The sequence below is a fragment of the Rhododendron vialii genome, chromosome 13a, assembly GCF_030253575.1.
Source record: "Rhododendron vialii isolate Sample 1 chromosome 13a, ASM3025357v1".
Classification (NCBI taxonomy): Eukaryota; Viridiplantae; Streptophyta; class Magnoliopsida; order Ericales; family Ericaceae; genus Rhododendron; species Rhododendron vialii.
In genome coordinates, this window is record NC_080569.1 from 352,775 (window position 1) to 370,861 (window position 18,087).

Genomic DNA, 18,087 nt, shown 5'->3' on the forward strand with positions numbered 1-18,087 from the left:
TTAACCGTTTACAATTATATATATATATATATATATATATATATATATATATATTAAAAACACACACACACACGTGCAGAAGATCAAATCGTGGATTTGCCCTTCGTTCGCATCCAGCAAGACTTGGTTTGACATCGTGAATCTTGCACGAGAGGGAGAGAGCCCGATAGATTGGGTGTTTTCAACGCAGTTACTTAGAGCAAGTACATCAGTTGTGAGCAAAAATAGCTATAAACGGTACATTTTACCTGCTCATATTCATGGGATACCTCATCCCTCTTGTTGCACAATCTCTACTTTACCTACCCATACCCATCAGATACCCCCGCCCCCCCCTCTCAGAGAAACTAATTGTTTAAGGGGAAGCGCATGAACAGTTCTTTGGTATTAATACCGAACCGTTTCATCAAAATGCATTTTACCTTCTGTTTTACCTCCTCTGATGCAACATCTTTTTTGTGTTTTTCTTCTGCAAAATACCTAAAAATGTATTTTCCCTCCTCTGGTGTACATGCTCTAAGGAGGTTAATTTGCTGGACATGATCTAGATGCTACAAATGCGGATGAGATCTCGCCACATGAATATTCTGGTCAACTCTCAGCGGTCAAGAAATTGCCGACTTAATTAACGGTGCAGCTGCTGCAACACAAGAAATCAAAACCCAGGTCTAATGTTAGCCGCCAATATTGTTGATGCGAAGGAAAAATTAATGTGTGAGGCTCACACACACTATACACTAATTTGTGTGGTTCCACATATTTATATGATTGTTTGTTGAAATCGGATTTCACTTCGTTGCAAATTATTGGCCATCCATTTAAGAATATGCTGAAGAAATGCATATGATTGTCGCAGGCCAGATTGTGTGTCATTTTAGTTGGTGTGTTTTCTCCTAGTTATTTAAACCGTTGTGCTCTAGTTCATTTTAATTTTTGTAACATCTACATACCTTGATTAATAAAATTATTTTTTTGCTGTTAAGAAAATAATTAAAGTAAAAGGAAGCGAAAAATCCTCATGGAGAGAGCTAATAGGAGAAGAAGTGGACTGGTTCAGTTCACATACTGTCACTGCCTCCGTTTACCATGTGTCATTTTTTAAATAAAAAATTAATTATTTTCGTATATAATTTTTAAAATTTTTTCACACCAAATTAAAGTGCTAATCGAGACTTTTTATACGGTGCGAAAAAATTTGAAAAATTATGTAAAAAATAATTAATTTTTTTATTTGAAAAAAAGTAAGAGAAAGAAAATGAGACTTTCGTTGTGTAATGGAGGGAGTAACATACACCACGTAGGAGGAGTACATTATCATCGTCGTCGGCAAACACCTCCCTCACAATCACAAGAAAAATGTCTGCAACTGCAATCTTTATCTCCAGTCCAAATAACTGCTCCGACTACCATTTGGGAAGAAGGAATCGCAGAGACCACCACCGGGTTTTGTTCTCCGATCACTCCCTAATTCTCAATTCGAAAAGCTCATCATCATCACCCTTGGTCCAGATCTTCGTCAGATACCCATATGGGAGGACCCAAAAGAGGACTTCTTCAATCTCTACTCCTCCCTTTAAACCCTTCGTCCCTGTCATGGAATGGCAGGAATCCACGTATGTCTGTCTATATCTATCCTTCTTTCTTCCCTTTTCCCCTTTCTTTTTTTCTCCTTGTTGTTTTTACATTCTTTCTTGTACAATCATTTTTGTATTCTACTGTCAATTCTTGATCTTGAAACTTGGGGTTCTGTCTCTGTGGAACTTCTAATTGTAGTCCCTTCCCTTCTGGTAAAACCTTCATCACATTGCACTATTCAACACTCCATCTAAGAATCTGGAGATAACTACTCGTAATGCACATGTCTCTAGAGCCCAACATTACTTTGGATGATGCTGGAAATATGCTGAGTTGGGTCTGTTATTAATCCCCTAAGACTTCATTTAATTGTGTGATTGATGCTAGTTTCAACTGAAGATAGTTACTCTGCATAACTTCTAACATGCGAGCCTGGTTACTCATTTGCGCCCTCAAGGTTCATGTGTTGTTGGTATTTTAAACTTAACTGTGTGGACTAATGCAGGGTTAAGATGGACATTAACGTACCTATTTCAGTTGCCTATAACTGTTATTCTGATCGCGAAGCCATTCCCCGTTGGATGCCCTTCATTTCATCTGTGAAGGTGCACATAGAACTGTTTTTAATATATACTTATTCCTCTTGTATCTGTTGGTAACCAGATTCTATTGCATTATTGCAGTCACTAAACTAGCTTCTTCAAACACACTTTGAATATAAGTTAGAACACCTAATGGATCTCAAGCAGGACATTTTTTTCCTTTTTCTGAAAGTGAAAACTGTGACTGACAGGAGGGGGCAATGTTGTCAAGATTCTTGACTTCTCAGTATTCACATTACTCTTGTTTGTTTGATTTTCTAATACTCCTGTATTTTCTTTCTTAAATTGTACATAAAGATAGAACTCCTTTAAATTTTCCAGAGGTCTAATACTCTTTTATTCTTATTTGAGAGTTCCAAATGTATCAGTAACATAAATAGCTCCCACCGGGGGTACTACGTTGTTATTGGTTATTGCTATCAAAGTGGACCTTAATATGTCCAGCTAAAGAGTTTAGTTGTGTGTCAGTGTCACTAGCTAAAGAGTTTTGGTTATGCAGATTCATCTGTGAAGGTGCGGATGGAACTGTTTAATACGTATTCCTGTTGTACTATTGGTAACCCCGTTCTATTGTATTATTACAGTCACTAAACTAGCTTCTTCAATCACCCTTTGATGATAAGTTGAGCATCTAATGGATCTCAATCAGGAAATTAGTTTCCTTTTCCGAAAGTGAAAACCGAGATTGAGGGGAGGGGGAGATGTTTTAATTTAAGATTCTTGACTTCTCAGTGTACTTCCTACTTGTTGTCCAAGGGTCATATTCTGGTCTTCTTGGAGAGTTCCAAATTTATCTGTGGCAGAACTTGCTCCCACTTGGGTTGCTATTTTGTTATTGGAGATTGCTCTCAAAGAGGACCATATATGTCGAGCTAATTAGCTTAGTTGTGTGTCACTATGTATTGCTGGAAACTAGGAACCCGAAATATGGGCATAAGCTTTTTACCAACTTTATCCCCAGTGGAACAGGGTTTGGTCAAAGCCTACTAAACATAATTATTTTCTTGGAGTTCAAATATTCTCGAGGTCATTGAAAATTAAGTGAGTTGGTTTCGGCAATTAATATATTCATCCATGGGAACTTGACAACTGATCCCAAATCACAGATTTTGGAGGATAAGCCAGACCTATCACAATGGTCACTAAAGTATAAAGCATTTGGCCGCGATATTGAATTCTCTTGGCTTGCTCGAAATATGCAGGTCAGGATGACTATAAAGTAACCTTGATCTTTCTTTTCTTTGTGATGTACTTTACTCTATTATGTTAGAAATTCATTGAGTCACTTGTATGAGGTTCCTTTTGAAGTTTCTCTTTCTTTAAATTCTTTGCAGCCCATCCCCAATCAGAAAATCCACTGGAGATCTCTTGATGGTCTCCCTAACAGGTAATGGGTGTTCTTTAGCAGGCGTGTATTTTACAGTATCACAACTTACACATCCTATGCTTTTAATAGCTATTAGTGACTTCTTTATCTCTGAGCCTTTCCAGTGGCTGTAGTGTTTAGGTTTTATCATTCTGGCCTTTTGGTAGGTAAGGTAGGGAGACTTGATCTCGAGTTTTTCTTATTAGGGGAAGTGCGAGCTTAGCCAGTGGGGTTAACCCAGGGGACTCTAAAACATTTTGACCACATGCATATTTTCATTTGAGGCCACCCCAAATCACTACTTTCTTCTCACTAGCTATATTCCACATTTAAACTGATATAGTCTGATGTCCCTCTCGTAATATTCTAAATGATATAGTCCAATGTTCCTCTAGTAATATGGTACAACAAACTAGTTATGAGCTTTAATTATTTAGTAGGCAAGCTTATCAGAATAGGCGCTCGTAAAGAAGATATGGAACCGAAAAAATACAAGTACACATAAAAGTACATTGCTATCAAAGCTGATGGGAAATGCCTTGGACAATGCCTTGGACACGAGATATCATCATGCTGATGTGCCTGAATCACACACTATTCCTGATTTTTAAACGATGACACTTCTTTTGAATCACTTCCGCTCAAAGCCCCCACCCACCCAATCCAACCCTACCTGGATATGGCAACCTTAAGAAATACGCTATCAACACACAAATCAATTCAAACTAAGTCTTACATCTGAATCAGTTACGTTATTAGAAAGAAAACAGACACAACCTGTTTATATTATGTAACTTGCACAATATTTCATGCCTGAAATTTACGTATCAAACGGTACAGTTGTGTTATGGAGAAAGCCTTAAATAGCTCACTGTGTCTTTTCAAAGTAATGATGAACTTCTTTCTCATTTGGCAGAGGAGCAGTGCGATTTTTTCCAAGAGGTCCTTCATCTTGTGCAGTAGAAGTGAGACTGCTTTAAAGACTATTCCATTTCACTTTCTTTATTATTATTATTATTATTATTTTCGTTCAGTCATTTTTCCTTTTGCTCATGCCTTCATTAGTTTTCACTGCTTAGTGGTTTATCGATCTTCGGATAGTATAGGCCAGCCATGTGATCACTCCATAGGATATAAAATTTAACTCACCATCCAATTTAATTTCTCCATTTCAGCTAACTGTTGCATATGAAGTTCCTCAACTCCTGGCTCCAGTGGCATCGGTAAGTATTCCTACTCAGATTCGAAAGTTCTTGCTCGAATATTAGAAGCGGGATGTCTTAAATACTTGACTTATCCTATGATGCCATCATTCATTAAGTGTTTTTTCCTATTGGGATTTGATAATTTTATTTAGCACACTCTGCTTAAGCAAGAAAGCTTACTCTAATGTTACCTTTTCCAGGCACTAAAACCATTTCTTGAGAACTTGCTCTTACGTGGTTTAGAAAGATTTGCGAATTTTGCAAAAACCTACTCCTCGGACTCAACCAAGTGACGTCTAAATTATGGAACTTGGGGTGATGGGTGATGGCTTTCACCAATGTATCATTAGAAGTGGAACATTCTTTGCAAAGAAAGTTTGACGACATTCAAATGTAACCATCTGTACATTGTAAAAGGAGAACCGAGAAAACTCCATTTTTTCAACTGATTGAAGTCTTGGATGTATCGCCGAGTTCTTTGTAGCAAGAGTGACATTGCTCAATCAATAGAAGGGCTTGTGGGCTCGAGTCATTGTGTGGGTCGGCTGGGGATGCTCCCGTTCCTTTTCCTTTAGAATTAGGTTCTTCCAATGTTGAAAAGCAAAAGCAAAAGAATACGTCATGGAGTTTTGAGGTCTTATGTTCTGTATCTGTTTGTAAGTCATGGACTTACAATGGGTTCGCAACTTTTTGAAGTTGTTTATGGAACTATATACTACATTAAGGTAGAGTTACAAAAGCGTTGCATTTTTTTACGAGTCAAGGAGCACTTGCGCTACGACTATCATACTCCGAAACACTGGCTAAAGCACTCGATGGAGAACTATATACAACAAAACCATTCTGCTCCACAGTTGCTTGTTTGGCCAAGATTTCTGCCACATTTTGTGAGTTAGCAAGCAAAAAAGCTTTCAACAAAGCTTTCAAATTGCCGAGAACATGAATCACACCGTGCAACAAAGCTTTCAAATTCAGAGTATTCAAAAACAAGCATTTTTACAAAAGTGGGGCTCGTGGTTTGCATTAAACCCTCAAGTAAAACTTTTAAGTCCGTATACTACAGTGACAATTTTATAGCTCCACAGAATAAAATCACAGAAAATAACGAGAAAACAGTACTAAAACAGTCAATTAATAGCAAAACTAGATACATAATTAAATATCTGTCATAATCAGTAGGAGACACCACCACCATAGTCCACCGGAGAACAATTATATACATGATGAACCCAAAGCCCACCCAAGCCCAGCTGAGAAGACAAGATTCCCTACAAAACTGACAGCTGCTTTTTTTTTTTTCCTTCTAAAATATCCAGCTGAAGCAGCCACAAACAGCTTACAACATAACCCCCTCACAGGACTTTTATTCTTCCAAATACATATACATACAATCAATGAGTACCATTGCTATCCAATAAGCACCTCAACCTGCTCAGTGCTTCCGCAGACAGGCTGCAGCACCTAAACCTCTGTTGTCGCGATGGTGATGGTTCCGTGTGATCAAGAGAAGTGAAACAAACAACAATGACAGTGAGATTGTCGAATGTGTTGAGGCGTAATGCCTCCATGACGAGGTCCTTTGCGCATTGCTCTGGGTCATCATGTCGCCGCAACCCACGGCGCACAAGGCTAACTGCTTGCTGGCTTGACATTACATCCCAAATCCCGTCGCACCCCATGATGAGGAACTCATCATCCTCCGTGAGATCCACTTGGCGAAATTCTGGGTCCGCGATGAGAGGCGATGCCAAGCCTCGAGGTAGTTTCATATCCCAATCCCCTAAAGCTCGGGTAACAGATAAAACACCATTAAGATAACCGTCATCAATGTACCCACCCAATTCTTCAACGCGCCTCCGCTCTGACGCATAATTTGGCCGGTGGTCTTGAGACATGTCAATTGCCTCGCCTTTCCTGCAAAGAACTGCTCGGCAATCTCCTGTATTGGCCACCATCAGAAGCCTGAAATAGAAGAGGTCACAATTAACCATTGTCTAAAGGGCCGAAATGATGCTTAGAAACTCGCATCACAAAGAAATTTCGTCTAATCACTATTGTTGCAGAGTTAACCATCTATGAATCCACAAAAGATTTCAGACAGCCATCAGATCATGTATAAGATAGCCAATGGGAGGTACACAATAATTGGAACACCTGGAAGAATTAATTCTACGGCTGCATGTGTCATAAAACCAACTTCAAACAGCAAGGATCAGCCGATCAGGATTAAGTTTTTCTTATTATTTTGTAGTTAAAGAAACAAACAGTAAGTGATGAATAGCAGCCCAGAAGAAATGAAAGGAAACAAACCAGGTTATGGAGCTTGAATTCACCTTCCTAATATTAAAGCTGTCAGTGCTGTTGTCCCAGAAGAACTACTCACACTAGAGTCATCGGCCAAAGCTAGGTCAGCTGAAAGATATGCTTTCCGGAGAGAGTTCTCAACGTCAACTAGGAAGGCATCATCAACTATGGATGTTTGAGGGAATTTTGCATCTTCAAATATTAATCTGAGCACATTTTTTCTAACATAAGCTGCAGCTTCAGGTCCTCCATGACCATCAAATACCTGCATGTAATTCGATTCAAATCAGTGACACCATGTTCAACGTTATTCATACAAAGCTGTAGAAGTTATCGGCTGAACTACTACACACCCCGTAGAAGGCACTTGGCTTAGGAAACCCAAAAAATGGCCCCAACTGTGTAGACAAGTCATCTATCCTTATATGCTCATCCTCCATGTATCTTCGTGGTCCAATGTCTGAAAAGCTACCAGAACGGAGGCAAGGAACAAAATCCAGTACAGTAGACTCAAGAGTGTTTTCAGGAGACCTTGTGTCCTAAATTTGAAGGAAAAAAGATAAATCAGCAGTTGCATTGTACATGTAAAGAAAATGATTTATAACATAATGGGAAGTCACATTCACAATAATCTAGGCAATATGAATTGGTTCATCAAATTTCTCATGAAACATATGTCGTAGCTTGGGTCCTTAACCCTATGGCATGAAGAAAATACATACTCCAATAATACCTAATCTGATATCAAACATAATTACTTAATTACTATCACCCAGAAAGAACAGTTGAATCATAACCGGAGAGGTGAATGGAGGGTTCAGTTAAGGAGCTTGATATGCTGCTCATAGAATCTCCGAGAACTTAAACCTAACGAATCGTCACTAATAAAGCCGATAACTCATGAAGTGAATCAGTTAGATATTGCTCTTAGATTAGGTAGCAATTGCGGTTGTATATGAGCAAACAGAATGGGCTGCAATCACCACCTATGCTTTGTATCCATTTTACCAATGAGACATCGACTCGCAAGGAATGCCACAATATTCTGACCCAGGAAAGGGATCCAGATATCAAATTTATTGCTGGTTTAAGCCAGGACATGAAAAGTATCCCGAATTTTCCAAATTGAATGTTATTCATAATGTTACAATGTACAGTTACAATGCCAGAAATACTAATTTAAAATACAAACACAGAGATAAGTAATAATCATTGTTCGAAAACATCATCTCATCAGCTTCACGACAATTGACAAACCCACGTTCAAAACTATGCGATCATCATTCTGTTTTTCTTTTTCCATCCTAGTTGGTTACTGAGCCGTCAAACATATAATCCTTACCATCTAAATGACGAAATTAGAGTTTCCTTTTCTTCATTTGTATTACTCCTAACAATTAGACATAAATATGCTAAACCGTCAAGGACTGATGCTCCTTCTGGCGGGTTTGCATATCAAATGAAGGGACTTGACACTATGTACTCTAGGTAATAAGTGAATTTCGATTTGATTAGTCACGTATGAAATTCAACATTGAGTTTGAAAGTTTCGTCATGACGGTTTGAAATAACTATTTACTACCGGTTATTTGAAATCTTTCATGCTAAAAGATTGTAATCATGTAAATGTCCCCATAAAATATATCCCTTCTACCTCCAAACCATATTCAACTAAAGTTCCATAAGCCACCTATACCTAAACCTCCTCAAATTCCATCATCTGAAATCCGCATCTATGCAAACGGAGCCTCAAGCGCAACCATACAAAACTTATTCTAATATTATCCGTGTACAACCCTACAAAACTTATTTCCAGTTGAACAATTCATAACAAAGCCAGCGACCTTTACGAGATCATATTCCATAATTCTAGATCTGACTAAGTAATTTGATGGTTGTTGAAAGATAAATCACAGGAATCATCAAAATTCGAAGATACCAAATTGAGAAGCGAAAATTAAGACAAATAAACAAAGACCCAGGTGTAGATGCAGATGAAGAACCCTAATCTAGGAGTAACAGAACTCACCGTTTGAGAGCGGGCTAGGTCGGCGGAGTCGGGCTTGGGGGAACAAATGGGTTCACAACTGGGAGATGATGCCTCTTGAAGATTACTACAACTAGCACTAGTACTGCATGATCGGTATTGAACGTGATCCAATACAGTAATGCTCTGTTGAACAACCACCTCTGCTTCAGCTACCATCTTCTTCAGATCACAAGTCCAAAACACAAACAACTAAACAATCGACCTCAAAATTCACAAACAGATCAGCAGCTGGTATTTATCTCCCTAGAAAAGTATCGAATTGAGCAAGTAGAAAGAAATTGGGTTGTGTTTTTCCTTTGAAAGAAGCTAGCTATGTCGCGGGGAGTTTCTCGCAGTTTCTTTTTTTGTTGTTGTTGTTGATCTTCTCAGAATGCTTTTCGTCAACGATTCTAAACATAGAAAAGGTGGGGTTGAACAAGTATTTATAGTAGGAGTAATTGAGGAGGAAACCGGGATGACACCGGATACCGGCGGCCACCTGTAGAATTGACGGACGCGTGTGCATTTCCGCGGCTCCATACGCACCTGTACAGGAGAATTGGGCTGGGTCCACACGTGAATGTTTCTTCCGAAGTCGCCAAGTTCGACTGAAACACCAACGCTGCCACGCCCATTGACTGGCCAACGCCAACCGGGAACCGACGGGCACACGGGACTCACTTTAGGTTTTACACAGATGATTTGAGATGGTCAATAATTTTTCAAAAAATAAACTAAGAGTTCGTCCTGCAAACGAAAAAAAGTTTTTATTTTTTAAGAAGGTAATTTCAAGCTCAAAAATATGATTTTATTGAAATCTAAAAATATACAATATGGATCTTGTTTGAAAGATCTCGATGAAATCTTTCATACGACGCCCAAAAAATTGAAAAATTATTTTTTATTTACATTATTTTTTAGTTTGAAAATGTGAAATAAGCTGCTTATTTTTTAAGAAATGTTTCTGGAACGGGGCCTAAGTGGACTAGCGATAAAATCAGCTCAATTTGATATGTGTAGGTGTCCGATCTAATCTTCTATTTTTTTATTCAAATTTCGAATCCTCTAAACATCCTCGCAGTCTCGGTGTGAAAAAACCTCGGTTAAATTCAACCGGGTTCGTCATCGTCCAAGCCGATATAAACCAGATCGAGCCATATTTACATACCCTGATCAAAAAAAAAAAAAAACCATATTTACATACCTATATGCATGTACATAAACGAATTGATAGGGTGCCTTTATAAATACCCTTTTGAATTTTTAAGTATATCCTTTAATTCAAGAGGAACATGGTTTTCTTCGTCAATAATTTATTTTGTGGGGCCCGCCAGTGATCTTCCACAATTTACAAAACATTAGAATGAATTGTCAAATTGATTGGATATCGATTATTTTCTGTTTGAATTATATTTATCAAGAAACTAGATGGTAATCATGGTATAAATTATTGTTGTCCATTTTTTTGAAGACTGGTGCACAGGAAGATCAGAGAGCTACGGACGACCAAATAAATTCTATTGTGTTTGGGTATATGACCTAAACATCAAAGTCTACAAATGTACGATTTAGATCATCATAATAGAACTCGTATTAGGTCTCAGGTGGAATTAAAAGGACATTTGTTGATATATTAAAAAAGAGTCATAGAAATCCTTAAATACCATATATAGGGAAATGGGACACTTCTCGATCATAAATTTCAAACACGTGCACGTCATATTGAAGTTTACCGTCCAAAATCTATACGGAAGTGTAGCAGAAGGAGCTAGGTTAGTAATTGCTAGATTAAGGGGTAACGTGAAAGGTTTTTCTAAACGAAGGGGGTAAAATTAAAAAGCATGATAGCTCAAGGGGGTAACATGTAGTTAACACCTGAAAGAATGGGCCGATAAAATCATAAAATCCTACCAGAATCAAAATAAACCAACACACCCAATAGTTGGAAAATCTTTGAACACCCAATAGTTGGACTATTCAAAGATCTTTTTACTGATGAAGCGAATACTAATATTTGAGACATTGATCCACGTGTTTACATCAAAATGTTCCATATAATGCGTCATGTCGGTAATTACAAAGTCATCCACATGCTTACATCAAATTGAAGCTCGTAGTATCTTTTTCATAAAGAGAGAGAGAGAAAGAGAGGAGAAAATTGAAAATATCCACGTGTTCTTTTTGGTTAATTTAGCAAATAAATACAGGTGGTGGGTCAAGCACTCCATCATATCAGCTTCGTCTTTCATTTTTTTAATCAGGTCAAAGAAAATTCGTTAGTTTCATCTTCCCACCCCACCCGCCCCCCCTCCCCGCTTTTTCCCTTTTATTTTTCTCCAAGAGGTAAAAAAAGAAAAAAAAAGCAGTAATACTGCAAAGCCTAGATGCGCGAGGATGTTCCATTGGCTGTCACTTTGAGAGGGCAATGAAATGGATAATGATCTTAGCTTAGCTAGCCAACTCTATAGATCAAGAGGAGCGATGAATGGCGTATTTGGTGATAGGATAGCTACCACTACCAGATTGTGCAAGAAGCCAAGAACAATCAGGCCACGAATCACCTCAAAAACTCTTTGGCACTAGTACTACGTATTTTTTTGGCATTAGATCTGTTAGATTTTTTTGGGATCGTAACATTCCCATCACACTTTGTAACCGACGTCCACAGCAACCCACTCTATTGACATTGATCCGATGGGAGCCCTTTTTATTTTTTTTGATAGCTCCACTCACCTACCAGTATTCAATACTTAAGCTATTTTAATCCAACCTATAAGTCGACCCATCTACCGCAGGTGGAATTGAAATGTGAGAGGTGGCTCTGATACCAATGATAGGGAAGTTGACCTAGAAATGGAATTCTACTGGGGAATTTTCTTATTAAAGGAACAGGGATAAAAGGGAAACATCATTAAGGGAGCTCTCGTCCCATTAACTGGCTGATAGTACAATTTTCATGAATGATCCAAAAAGAAAGAAAAAAAACACGCAGCTAAATACAGTTCTAAGCTAACAGCATTTCCCTCAGCTCACAATTTGCCAATTGCTTCACGTGCTTCTTGCTTGATACTATGACCGCTGCTTTTGTTAATTAATTTTATTACTACTACTATTTACATGACATGATGATTCGCTAATTAAGTAGTACTACTACTATTAAGTTTAGACTCTATACCATTTTGGGAGATTGAGCCGGTCGTGGTTGCTGCTAGCAAAGGAGCAGTATAACGGTGGCTGGCGGTAGCGGTTTCCAACGAGGTGAGGATTTAGTGGGTGCCGTCTGGGAGGAATTTCGGTTTGAAGGAGTTTAGTAATCAAACTTCTTTAGCAAAATAGTACTGTAGATTTTAACAAATTATTTTCGCACATTAAATTTTATTTTGTTTGGTTAATGTAGTTCAAACTTTCTTTTGCAATGCTAAGATTACAAATTTTATTAATATATATATACACACACACACACTATATTAGATAATAATATAGTGCATAAATTCAACTCTATCATGTATAATGTCATCTAAACATATCGTGTAATAAAGTGTTGTTTAGATAGACTTTTTCCTCTGGCCTTCGGTGTGGTAATCTAACATCGGAGGTTTGAGATGTGTGTGTATTTATAAGGTCTACTCACACTTCATCTAGTCAATAATTGTTTAGGTGTTTGGGTGAGTGGAATTATCTTTTTGTTCCTCATTCAAAAAATTTTGGACCTGTTCCCACTCGAAACGTGTTTGTACGAGGTTGGGCAGACCTCAGCATAGGTCCCTAGGGCCCTGACATTGTACCAGCACCCAGTGTAGGTGAGGCTCTGTAGGCCTGTGTCGATGGGCTGGCTTTCGGTGTGGTAATCTCACATTGGAGATTTGGGTTGTGTGTGTGTTTATAAAGTCCACTCATACTTCACCTAGTCAGTAATTACCTAGGCGTTTGGGTGAGTGAAATTACCTTTATGTCCCTCATTCAAAAGAAAGAAAGAAAAAAGGATGGACTTTCACTGACCATTTTTCTAGCAATCATTTTATTTTCACACTCAAATACACACCCATTCGTGTGTGTTTGGACGTGGAATTAGAATTTTTGTTTTTCTGGATCTTATCGCTTTCCAATTTTTGATAAAATGAAGAAAGAATACTACGTACAAAATGGAGTGGGAGAAAATTTCAAAGTAGTGGTTTGAACGGTCAAAAAGAAACACTTCACAGAGAGGGAGAGAGAGAGAGAGTAATAAAGGAGTGGAGGCCATTATTCAGTGGTTCGGAAGAATTGGCCTCACAGCGCCTTTTAAACCACACATTTTTTGCAATACCCAAACTTGTAAGGTTAACTTTTGATGTTGGGCAGGGAACAGGCGCACTGAATAATTATTTATCCTACACAAGAAATGATTGATCTCTTTTCTGTCGTTGACTGTCATCAAACACCGCCAATGAATCAAAGGAGTAGTAAAACCAAACCAAACCAAACCAAACCAAAACGAAAAAGAAATACTCCTCCATACTTAACAAGAACAACCACATTTGCCCAATTCCTCTCTCTCTCTCTCTCTCTCTCTCAACAAACCCCTTGCAGAACAGAAGAAATTGCAACATTCTACAATATCGAGATATCGATCGATCGAGGCACCTGTGGATCGGGCTTGGACAATGCTTAGATCCCTACTGTCCGCGATCTGTTAAAGTTTCTCATCCTTCTCGTGAACCCTCTGACCTCATCGGTACTTCCATTAGTTCCTTCTTCTTTCGCTCTTAGATTCGAGTTATTATTAGTATTTCTCTCTTTGTTTCTAGTACTTGAATCAACTGACTTCGCCCTCATCTTTCTGATTGCTTCATTTATGCTACTCCAGTCTTTCCATTTAGGGTTTTGTTTTTTATTTTAAATTTGTCTCTCCTTTTCTAGAATTTTATTCTTCCTCCTCTAATTATGTGGATCAGCATGACAACATCCTTGTCCTTTTTTTCCCCCACCAGAAATCTTATTAATTTCTTTTAATTCTGTTGAGAAAAGTTAGGGTTTTTGTCTTCTTAGATAAAAAGATCCCTTTTTTCGACCATTTGGTAAATTTTATCATCTTAATTTGGCCAAGTTGAAGAAATTGGATTAAGTGGACAAGGTGCCTTGGCTGTTTCCTATCTCTCTTGGTTGTTTATATCTGCCTTAAACTTTCGATTGAATGAATTGCATGAACTATCTTTGTTTTTCTCTAATTATGGCTTCTGAAGTCTTAATAACAAAGTGAAGTAGTGAAACTTCTCAATGTCTTCCGCAGCCAAGTTATAGATTTCACGTTTGAGTTGAGGAGGTGCATCTGAAGAAGATCTGTTTCATTCTCTGGTTCTAAGTAGATGATGGCTTCATTAACTGTAGTGCCTGAACCTGGGTTAAGGGAACCTAGTGGAAATACTTTTGGTGTTGATAGGCTACCTGATGAGATGAACGACATGAAAATCAGGGATGACAAGGTAGAGTTGTCATTTGTTTAGCTTTGCCCAGTCTCGTACTCGTTGTTTTGATGTTCTTTGTAGTTAATTCCTGTATATAGTAACTATAGTTTTCGTCTAAATCGCTTTCACAATGATTTATAGGAGATGGAAGCAGCCATCGTTGATGGTAATGGAACGGAGGCGGGTCACATCATTGTCACAACAATTGGTGGCAGAAATGGCCAGCCAAAGCAGGTAATTTAGATATGCTATTTACTTTTTTAATCCCTTATTAGATTTGATAAGATTGAACTAGCATTCTGATGCATATGTGCTCTTCTGCGTATGTAGACTATCAGCTATATGGCTGAGCGTGTCGTTGGAAATGGATCATTTGGCGTAGTTTTCCAGGTTAGTTGCTTATTGAATAACACTATAATACATACTCTTTGGGTGAATTGCGACATGAATTCTTGGGTTGAATAGTAAAGCCAGATTAATGTATAAAAATGAGTGTGAGTTATTTCCCTAATATTCTTTTGGTGCTATCTCTGCTCAGGCTAAATGCTTGGAGACTGGTGAAACTGTTGCAATAAAAAAGGTTCTCCAAGACAAGAGGTACAAGAACCGGGAGCTGCAAACCATGCGTCTGCTAGACCACCCAAATGTTGTTGCTTTAAAACACTGTTTCTTCTCGACGACTGAAAAGGATGAACTCTATCTTAACCTGGTACTGGAGTATGTCCCTGAGACTGTTCATCGAGTAATTAAACACTACAATAAGATGAATCAAAGGATGCCGATGATTTACGTGAAACTATACACCTACCAGGTACTTCTTGTACTTGTATCATGATGTGATTTTAGTTCTGGTTTCTCCATTCCCTCAAGGTGTTTATCCAGGATATTTATCTGTATGCTGTATTACCTGCCTTGATGTTACACTGCTTCATCTGTCTTATTCCTTTGGTACATGCATGGAAAGTCATGTGTCCATGTGTGTGTTGAAGTCTCAGACACATCTTACCGAAGCTTAATGTCTACTTGATATGCTTTTACATTCAATTCAATTATTATTTTTGGTTACTGCTATCTCAGAATCTTATTTGTTGTTCCCATTCATTTTTGCTTTTCTTCTAGATTTTTAGGGCACTCGCGTACATTCATGGTGCTATTGGAGTGTGCCACAGGGACATCAAACCTCAAAATCTACTGGTATGGTTTCAAATATCCTCACATTTGTTATGCCTATTTCTTATTAGAGAGTGTACTTTTTCAGAGCAATAAACATGAATTCGAAGGTGGAATTTTTTTCAGAATGATGGCAATACATTTCTAGGAGCATAGAGCAATGCTTTTAGATATTGCTTACTAAAGCTTCTCTCTCTGTGGTTTTTTAGTGTATTACCCTTGGTTTTTTTCTCCCATGGAAAAGGTGAAGGAAACTAGTAGGAATTTATTGAAGATCACTTTTGATTGCTGAAGAAAAGGGTAGGAACTTCGTAAATATTGCATCTCAATGTCTCTTTTTTGACAGGTTAACCCACATACCCACCAAGTGAAGTTATGTGACTTCGGAAGTGCTAAAGTTTTGGTTTGTAAACCATCCCTTGTTAAATATATCAGTTGACTTTCTTTGGCCTGTGTAATCTGTCTAGTTTATTGTCTACTTATTTTTGCTTTGCATTTAACAGGTAAGAGGAGAGCCAAACATATCTTACATTTGCTCAAGATACTATCGAGCACCTGAACTTATATTTGGTGCGACAGAGTATACCACGGCCATAGATATTTGGTCTGCTGGTTGTGTCATGGCCGAATTGCTTCTAGGACAGGTTGGTAGCTCTTTCCCGTTTTTTCCCTCCCCGCTATTGCACCGTGGAGACTCTACCATTCTAAATGCTGAAAGAATCTTGGTTCTCATGATTGGAGGCTCTACCATTCTAAATGCTGAAAGAATCTTGGTTCTCATGATTTCAGCCTCTTTTTCCTGGTGAGAGTGGAGTCGACCAGCTTGTGGAAATTATAAAGGTAATCATAAGCCACAACAAACTCTGTAATGACCTACAGATGGCTCCTTTGTTTGGTGGAGTCTAACAGAGGAAACAATTGGTTAAATTTATTTTTAGCATGTGCCAAGTGATGGTTACCACATTCCTCCATCTATGAACAATGTGTTCTCTCTCGTGCAGGTTTTAGGGACCCCAACCCGGGAAGAAATTAAGTGCATGAACCCCAACTATACGGAGTTTAAATTTCCACAAATCAAAGCTCACCCGTGGCACAAGGTATGGGGGTATATATGCACATGCTGTTTTTTCTCTTGATAAGATTGTGTACTGACATTTTTTCCTTTGTTAGATATTCCACAAACGCATGCCCCCAGAAGCTGTGGACCTCGTATCAAGGCTCCTGCAGTACTCCCCTACTCTTCGAAGCTCAGCTGTATGTATTGACATTGACAAATCCATGGTTTTCATATCATTGTCTTCACTTTCCTCTTGAGCACCATTCCACTCTTTCATTTGTATTGCATGCTTGTCCATTGCCCTTTCCTTTTTTTGAACTTTAGGAGCTCATTCAGGAAATTCGTCACCCCTCTCCCGTTGCCAGTTAAAATGTAACTCAAAAAATATGGTTTGTTTCTTGTCTGCATTGCAGCTGGAGGTATTGATCCATCCCTTTTTTGATGAGCTACGTGACCCGAACACCCGCCTTCCAAATGGACGTTTTCTTCCCCCCCTATTCAACTTTAAGTCTCATGGTAACTATTTTGATCATGTAAATTTCCTTTTCAACATATTTTACTTGCTTTCTGATAGTTGTTTGTTTCTGATGCTCAGAGCTCAAGGGGGTGCCAATGGAGATGATGGTGAGGTTGATTCCTGAGCATGCAAGAAAGCAATGTGCCTTCCTTGGGTTGTGATGTGATTCTTTGTAGGAGTGTTCTGTAACTTGCTGAATGCGCTCCGTTTCCCTTAGAAAGCGAGCTAGTTGTCCTGTTTAAGAATTTGGCGAATGTTGATTATTTTTTCCTTTACTTGATTTGTTCTTTTTTACCTTTTCTGTTGTCATCTTCTTTGTTTGTAGAAGCTCAAAAATTATTCTGGTTAATATGCTCCCAGAGCTGTAACGTGTGCGTGTTGACTTAACTCTAAATTAAGACAGTTGTAACCTTTGAATGAAAGTGAAGTGTTCCAATTTCACAAGTGTCTTGTGAAAATTTGAATTTCCATTTCCTTGATTGGCTTTTGCATCTTTGGTGCCCTAGTTGAAGTTGTGATATGAGTGAGGTGAATTCGTGGATCAAATAGAAGAATTCCGTAACATTCCTCAAAACAGCAGGGTCTACTCTACATGAATTAGGCGTTAATGACACTTTTCACTGGAATTGTTCAAATCATCAACAAAAATGGCATAACTGAGGTGAGGAAGCCGTCCCCTTGCAATCCCATGCTCTTAGATATGATTTCCAAGCGTTACAAGGCACAAGTTTTCCTTGGTTTTGGAGTGGATGATTTGCTTAAATCTATATTTCTATTCAGTGTGCATTTTGGATTTCGTGTTTGGAATGAGGGGCTAG

The 18,087-nt window shown here is 38.3% G+C and overlaps 3 protein-coding genes across 3 annotated transcripts; 2 read left to right on the top strand and 1 right to left on the bottom strand.

Annotated features, from left to right (window-relative positions):
- The first annotated feature begins 1,345 nt into the window (after positions 1–1,345).
- LOC131315009 (uncharacterized) lies at positions 1,346–5,294 on the top strand. The gene is made up of 7 exons (XM_058344046.1): positions 1,346–1,613; positions 2,081–2,180; positions 3,284–3,379; positions 3,512–3,564; positions 4,460–4,508; positions 4,719–4,766; positions 4,949–5,294. The coding sequence occupies exons 1-7, from the start codon at positions 1,357–1,359 to the stop codon at positions 5,039–5,041; spliced, it is 696 nt and encodes a 231-aa protein (XP_058200029.1). The 5' UTR covers positions 1,346–1,356; the 3' UTR covers positions 5,042–5,294.
- A 570-nt stretch (positions 5,295–5,864) lies between these two features.
- LOC131315007 (probable protein phosphatase 2C 49) lies at positions 5,865–9,502 on the bottom strand. Its single transcript, XM_058344044.1, has 4 exons — positions 9,082–9,502; positions 7,406–7,591; positions 7,082–7,317; positions 5,865–6,710 (listed from the first exon to the last, which is right to left on the bottom strand). The coding sequence occupies exons 1-4, from the start codon at positions 9,256–9,258 to the stop codon at positions 6,140–6,142; spliced, it is 1,170 nt and encodes a 389-aa protein (XP_058200027.1). The 5' UTR covers positions 9,259–9,502; the 3' UTR covers positions 5,865–6,139.
- A 4,009-nt stretch (positions 9,503–13,511) lies between these two features.
- LOC131315005 (shaggy-related protein kinase alpha-like) lies at positions 13,512–17,713 on the top strand. Its single transcript, XM_058344043.1, has 13 exons — positions 13,512–13,795; positions 14,351–14,543; positions 14,667–14,759; positions 14,856–14,915; positions 15,064–15,336; positions 15,645–15,719; positions 16,042–16,098; positions 16,199–16,339; positions 16,485–16,535; positions 16,697–16,792; positions 16,866–16,949; positions 17,166–17,268; positions 17,348–17,713. The coding sequence occupies exons 2-13, from the start codon at positions 14,427–14,429 to the stop codon at positions 17,428–17,430; spliced, it is 1,233 nt and encodes a 410-aa protein (XP_058200026.1). The 5' UTR covers positions 13,512–13,795; positions 14,351–14,426; the 3' UTR covers positions 17,431–17,713.
- The last annotated feature ends 374 nt before the right edge of the window (positions 17,714–18,087 follow it).

What these genes read in the sequence shown, in the direction of transcription:
- LOC131315009 (XM_058344046.1), top strand. Translation starts at nt 1,357, where the DNA reads ATGTCTGCAACTGCAATCTTTATCTCCAGTCCAAATAACTGCTCCGAC. An exon ending in GGCTTGCTCGAAATATGCAG is followed by an intron (nt 3,380 to 3,511) that starts GTCAGGATGACT and finishes AATTCTTTGCAG; the next exon opens with CCCATCCCCAATCAGAAAAT. An exon ending in CTTGATGGTCTCCCTAACAG is followed by an intron (nt 3,565 to 4,459) that starts GTAATGGGTGTT and finishes CTCATTTGGCAG; the next exon opens with AGGAGCAGTGCGATTTTTTC.
- LOC131315007 (XM_058344044.1), bottom strand. Translation starts at nt 9,258, where the DNA reads ATGGTAGCTGAAGCAGAGGTGGTTGTTCAACAGAGCATTACTGTATTG. An exon ending in ACCTAGCCCGCTCTCAAACG is followed by an intron (nt 7,592 to 9,081) that starts GTGAGTTCTGTT and finishes CTTCAAATTTAG; the next exon opens with GACACAAGGTCTCCTGAAAA. An exon ending in ACAGCTTTAATATTAGGAAG is followed by an intron (nt 6,711 to 7,081) that starts GTGAATTCAAGC and finishes CTTCTATTTCAG; the next exon opens with GCTTCTGATGGTGGCCAATA.
- LOC131315005 (XM_058344043.1), top strand. Translation starts at nt 14,427, where the DNA reads ATGATGGCTTCATTAACTGTAGTGCCTGAACCTGGGTTAAGGGAACCT. An exon ending in GAAATGGCCAGCCAAAGCAG is followed by an intron (nt 14,760 to 14,855) that starts GTAATTTAGATA and finishes CTGCGTATGTAG; the next exon opens with ACTATCAGCTATATGGCTGA. An exon ending in CATTTGGCGTAGTTTTCCAG is followed by an intron (nt 14,916 to 15,063) that starts GTTAGTTGCTTA and finishes ATCTCTGCTCAG; the next exon opens with GCTAAATGCTTGGAGACTGG.